The following is a 6,000-nucleotide window of genomic DNA, read 5'->3' as shown; positions in this document are numbered from 1 at the left end:
ACTTCCTTTTTGCGAGATTCGTCGTACGTGCCTGGAGCAAGAAGTTGTGTGAATATCTCCGCGATGGCGTGTAGATCTGGGGCATCTAGCTCTGTAAGTACGTAAGATCATCCTTATATCGAGGTGGTAAGCGGCGTTCGCGTTGTGGGCGTTGTGATTGAGGTTCGGTGTGATTTGGTTCGTACGGTGGGATCGCAACTTTTGGAGGAGGTGGGAGTACGTTCGACGGTTCTATTAATGGTGCCGTAGGTGCGCTATATGGTTCAGCCTTATCATTATTATTAGTGTTTTCTTGCTTCGGATCATCATCTTTATGATACGGTTTGACAACAGTTGATCTGAACTTTGTAGGGCCATTTGGGAGATCAATCGTGCATGTTTCTCCGTCGATTGATATAAGTTTGTACGGTCCTTTCCATTTGCCAGGGTATCCAGTTCCTCCTTCGCGCCATACAAGCACGTCCGAATTGAGGGGAAGACGGTGTATGAGCGTAGACGACGGTCCGTTTCGGGTGTTAAGCGCGTCATTGATCTGGCGTACGGTGTGAAGCCTTCGTACTTCGGTCATTGCTTTCTTGACTGCGGCAGCGCGTTGAGCAACCGTAGGTGCAGGAGGTCTGTATTCCGTCATCCGGGGGTACGCTCCAAATACAAGAAGTGTGGGCACGTAACCATCTGGGCCTGCGGTATCGTTGACAGCTTTGACAGCCATTTGAAGCGCTAATTCGGGTGCTAGCTCTGGCACTTCTTCCGAAATAATCTCGTACGAGCGACGTAGTACGGCATGGTAACGTTCAACAGCGCCAATTGACCAATGTGCTTCGACAGGAACGCTGACCGTCATCGTACTAACGGATGAGGCGAGTTGTGTGAATTCTTTGCTTACGAAGTTCTTTCCTGCGTCGGTAACGATGAAATCCGGGGGTCCGAGGTACGTATCAATCCATAACATTCGTAGCGCGTCCCATGTTGCTTTTGCGGATATACTTGTAAGCCAACATGCGGCATTAAAACGCGTTGCTTCGTCCACAATATGGAGTACGGGCTTGCCATTGATATACATAATGTCTACAATGATTGAATGATTGAATTCAATGTCGTCCTGTAGGGTGAAGCGGAAACGGCCTGGCGATCTACCGTGGGTTTGGCAATGGTGACAGAATTTGTTGATCTCTTCTATTGCTTCAGGGTGCGTATCGTAGCCTGCGCGTTGTAGGGTTTTATGTAGTCGTCCGACAGAAGGATGTCCAAAGCGGCGGTGTAATCGACATAGTTCCGTATCTGTAAGGAAGCATTGCTCGTCGTCAAAGGATTGTGAGATATACATTGCTAGTGAATAGTCCCAAATAAGGAAAGGATGGCCGAATCGGCGTACGATTGGCGCGGTCAGGTACGGTTCGCTGCGGATAAGGAGATCCTTCGTATTATCGTAGTAAACCTTGAGGCGGTCGAGATCTTTGATAGAGAATAGGAACGGTGTCATGGCCTCAATAATATGGAATCGTACGTTGCCAACCGGGGTCTCTATATCAATCGAACCTAGAGATTGTAGCGCGTTACCAGCGCCAAATCGTATAGTTACAGATCCGGCAGTTGACGTGTCCATCGTACAATTCTTGGCAACTTTCCGAAATGCGAGATATTGAGCGTATCCAGCCGTTGAGAATGCTGCAGCGCCGGTATCAATAAGTAGCCCTATAAACGTGTTTGATGAATATCGATCTTCTGCAAGAAACGCATATTCGGGTACAGTAAGATGATGAGAGCTTGGTATGATCCGTACGTTGGTGTCATCTTCGTCGCTAGGGGTGAGCTTGGCTGTACATTCTTGATTGTTGCCTAGCAAGCAGCTGAGATAGTGAGCTGCAGAACGATTAGCGAGTTCGCTTGCTAGCGAAGGTGAGAATTTGGCATGATCCGTAGTGGCAACTGTGAAGTATCCTGTTGCCATAGTTGGCTCGCTTTTCGTACGGTCTGGGAGGTCGTACTGGCTCGGTTCGTCGATCTCAGCCAAGTACGATTCGAAGCGTTTCCCTGGCGTTGGAGGCTGTCCTTCGAATTCCATGATAAATTTGTCTATTGCAGCCTCGTATGGGCGTCTAGCAGCTTGTCGTTCCTCTTCCGTATGGTTAGTTGACCAGCAGTCTGGTTTATGGCATACGTGGCAGGTTTTCGGTGCTTCGCTTTGGTAGCGACGTGGTGAACGGCTAGGGTAGCGTAGATTGCTCCTTCCTCGTGAGTAGCTTCGTCCGTACGGTGAACATCTTCTATGTGGCGAACGTGACTGTCGGCTGTAGTAGCGGCGATCCGTATAGTACGAATCCATAGGATGTTGCGCTGCTGCTTGTTTTGAGTCTTCCCATTGGCTTATACTTGATCGTAGGTCCTGTATGAGGCTGGAGATGTTCGGTGAAGGTTTTCCGGTTGCGGCGTGGCACGCAGGGACGAGACGGGTTGCTGATACAAGCTTTGAATGGTAATAGACGTCGTTTCGTAGCTCCGGACGAATCTTGCTATAGAGTCTTTGTAGGTCCCGAAGCATAATTTCAAGGCATTCTAGAATTGGCTTATCAGGGTTCTTACTCATAGTACTGGCTAGATTCGTAGCATCCCATTGACTCTGTACGAATCGAAGGTGCTCCTCAGTCTCAAAGTAGCTTTTCACAGCAGATATAGGGTTGATTCCTCGCCGGACCCATTCGTCCTTGTTGTCAAAGTAGTACCGAAGGGCTTCTCCTTTAAGCATCACGAAAAACGCCTTTCTTTGTGCATCTTGGGTGTGGATTCCCATATGACCGCACATTTCTAAGAAATATTGATACGAATAGTCGAATGTGTCCTCATTATTGCCGTAGCGGAGATCTTCTGAATAAGCCTTTCGTAGCTGACTGATATTCGCCCCGTAGTACGAGGTGTCTTGCGTGGTATAGTTTGTATGGACGGTCTGGCGGCTATGCGTCGTAGCCGGTACGGCCTGCTCATATAACGTAGTTGCGGCAGGGGTTGTTGGATTGTACTGTTGCTGCACCGATTGTGCGATTGGGGTCGGTGTTGTGTCTCTCTCCTCATTACGCTGAGATCGTAGTGTCATTCCGTATGGTATAGTCATTGCTTGTGGTTTGGAGTGGACAGCTTGTTGAGGTGCCTTAGGGGTCGTAGCTTGGAGCCTTCGAATCGCAGGTCCATACGTGAGCTCGATATTTAGTGAGCTGAACGTTCCACGGCGTTGTACATGGTATATGACTTCGCTTTCAGTCCATTCATGCTGCTCTGATTCGGCAATTGTCTCAGATAGTGTAGTAGCTGCATGTTGTCGTCCTTTCGCTACGTATACGCCATTTGTTCGCAGGGTGTCACGTAGGTTAATAAGAGTCTTTAGAGGCGCAATTCTAAAAGCTCCTTCGGTCCATGTTGAGAAGTCTTCGCGAAATGTATTCCATAGATCTTCATCGTACAAGTCGGTGTAGTCCTCGATTCGGGCTATTATACACTTCTCAATGGTTTTTGCGTCCTTGTCTGTCGGATCGAAGCTTTTCGAGTAATCCGTAGTTGGAGGCATCTTGTCAGGGTTTCCAGCGCGTGGTTCGGAGCGTTGGAGATAGGTATGAATTGAGGTCGACTGAACGGCTCAATATAGGGGTATCGGGGTAATAAGAATAGGGTCTTGATCTGTGGGCCTCACTGATCAGTGTCGGTTTAACTACGGTCCGTATCACGAAGCATAGACGGTAGCAAGGCTAGTCCGACAAGCCTGTCAAGGGTGAAGCTGTATATATATGATATTCGATATTATAAAGCCTAACTCAGAGAAAGTAGGGGGCCCCGGGGTGTCATGGTAGCTATATACGAGGTTGCCGTACGGGCGCTAGGGATAACGTTATCCCGCTCCCGTACGTACGTGCTTGCTTCTGCACCGGGGTGCAGAAGCGCCGAATCATGAGATTGATATTCCGACAGTAAGACACTAATCAGATGTGAAATCCATATTCTCCCCAATTATTTTTCCTGCGATTCCTCTCTTCTAACGCATTATCTGCAAGGGAAGTAGAGAGTTGTTCTGGTAATTCCGGATGGCAAGAATCATTGAAAGCTTTCAGCTGATTCTGGCTCCAACCTTGAGGACGAAAAAACTGGCCGAGGGCTTCTTGTATTGCTTGCACACTTCTAAAGTAGAACAAACAATTTGTATCACTCCATCCATGAATGTGGATAATTGTGGATTCTCTGCTCGTCAGCATTCAAAGATGGAATATCTACACTACTGCTTTAGCCTAGTCAACTATGCATAACTAGTTTATACGTATGTCTTGGAAAAGTCACAGTGGCGTCTCTGTATTTATTGCCCCAATACATAGGTAGTACATACTTTGTAGCTAACTTATCCCTTTCCCCTTTCCTGCTTAACCTCGCAAAACCAGAACAGACGACATCTGGTATCACTCGCAGTCCATCAGTCACTATACCTATTAGCCTCAATTGGAATATCACAACCAGCGGGCTCCCGTGCATTCACATAGTCCTCGATCCAGGGGCCTTCACCTCTACCATCCCACCAGCCTGGCGTTCCAGGGGGTCCACAGTAGTAGTTGATTGTTCGGTCAGAGTCACCAACACACTGCTGGACACCGTTTTGGATCACATTGATTCCTCTTCCTGCTATGCTACCGACTTGATCCGCGTTAGGGGCATAAACAATAGCTGTCCCACGGTCAATGGTAGACGTGGGCCCGCAGGCACATTCCAGCACCTCGGTCACCTGTACAGTAAACGCTGTGACAGCTTGGTAGAAGAGAACGCAAATATCCCCTTTTTCATCGGCGACGTTATTGCACGAAAATGTGTTGCTAACCGAGTAGGTCTGGCTCTCCGAAATATCGAGTCCAACGGAATCAAACTCGGCATCTAGGCCTATAGACAGACTCCAGCCCAGTTCAACTGAGTATCCGGTCCCTGTGGATGAGTCGGGGGTATCACAGGCTACAAGCGTTCCACCCTTTTGGGTGATGACAAAGTTCTGATGAGGGTTCCCGTCGTTTATTTTCGAATAGGAGTAGGTTGGAGTGCATCCACCGCATACTATATCTGTGATACCCGTGTTGTAGAGGGTGCCGTCAGCCCTGACTCGTATCTCTTGCAGTTCCATGAAGTCCTCCGCGGTGATGTTGACTGCGGTAGGGTATGAATATCCCGGGACTGTGAGTGCCAACAGAAGGCAAAATAGCGACGAGACGTTGCTTAGGAGCTTCATGGTTTAAGATAGGGGTACGTATGTATACCAGGTAGAACAATTTTGCAGAGAGTTTGCGATAGTCGCGAATACAGAATGAGAGAATAAACAAGTAAGGCTTCCGGGTGGGTAAATATATAGATTCATTTCGACGAAGCAATGGTAATGAATCTCAAAAGATGCTCAACTTGCTCATCAACTTCGACCTGACCCGGGGCCAGAAACAAAACCCTCATCCAAACCTTGGAAATTGTACTCATGAGTGTGTCAGAACAAACATGAAGCCAACATATCACACTGTCATATCGCAATGTCATCACAGATGCTGACATTTAGAGCCGATATCCTAGCATATTTGCAGAAAGAATTTCAGGGGCTGATCAGCAAAGTCCACGGGTATGGTGAACTCTGAATTCGGTGAACATTTTGAAGCAAAATGGATATCATTCAAACACCCGGATATTGCAACGTCGCTGTTACTGGAGGCTGGATACATTCTCCATGGGAGAAGTCGGAGCACGGTCGAGTGGTGTTGGCCTATGTACATTGTATGCTCGATGAGAAATCAAACTTAAGGATATTACTGGCAATGTGAGCTCCACTACTTGTATTTATTATCCCTGGCTTTGCATGCTTCTGCAAGTCATGATTCTATATGAGACATGCCTTAGACACAAAGGCTTTTAGCCGAGTGAGCAACCTTCCAGAATCAACCACTTCAAAAATATAACAGGGGCATTGTCTTCTAGGATGATGTATTTTAATTAATAGAC

The 6,000-nt window shown here is 47.6% G+C and overlaps 2 protein-coding genes across 2 annotated transcripts in view, besides 2 other annotated features; both read right to left on the bottom strand.

The window, feature by feature from the left end:
* The window catches only part of TSTA_039310 (uncharacterized protein), a 6,914-nt gene extending 3,114 nt beyond the window's left edge, over positions 1-3,800 (bottom strand). The window contains exon 1 of the mRNA XM_002481119.1: positions 102-3,800. Coding sequence (XP_002481164.1) covers positions 102-3,559 — 3,458 coding nt within the window. The 5' untranslated portion in view covers positions 3,560-3,800. The remainder of the gene's footprint in view (positions 1-101) is intronic.
* Positions 776-1,276: a mobile genetic element.
* Positions 776-1,603: a mobile genetic element.
* Positions 3,801-4,450: 650 nt separating the features above from the next.
* Positions 4,451-5,248, bottom strand: TSTA_039300 (uncharacterized protein; the record flags this gene model as incomplete). Its single annotated transcript, XM_002481118.1, has 2 exons — positions 4,451-5,014; positions 5,078-5,248. 2 exons carry the CDS (start codon positions 5,246-5,248, stop codon positions 4,451-4,453), a joined length of 735 nt encoding a protein of 244 aa, XP_002481163.1.
* Positions 5,249-6,000: the final 752 nt, after the last annotated feature.

This window comes from Talaromyces stipitatus, genomic scaffold, assembly GCF_000003125.1.
Source record: "Talaromyces stipitatus ATCC 10500 scf_1105507295541 genomic scaffold, whole genome shotgun sequence".
NCBI classification, from domain to species: domain Eukaryota; kingdom Fungi; phylum Ascomycota; class Eurotiomycetes; order Eurotiales; family Trichocomaceae; genus Talaromyces; species Talaromyces stipitatus.
This window is presented reverse-complemented; position numbering and strand designations above follow the sequence as displayed.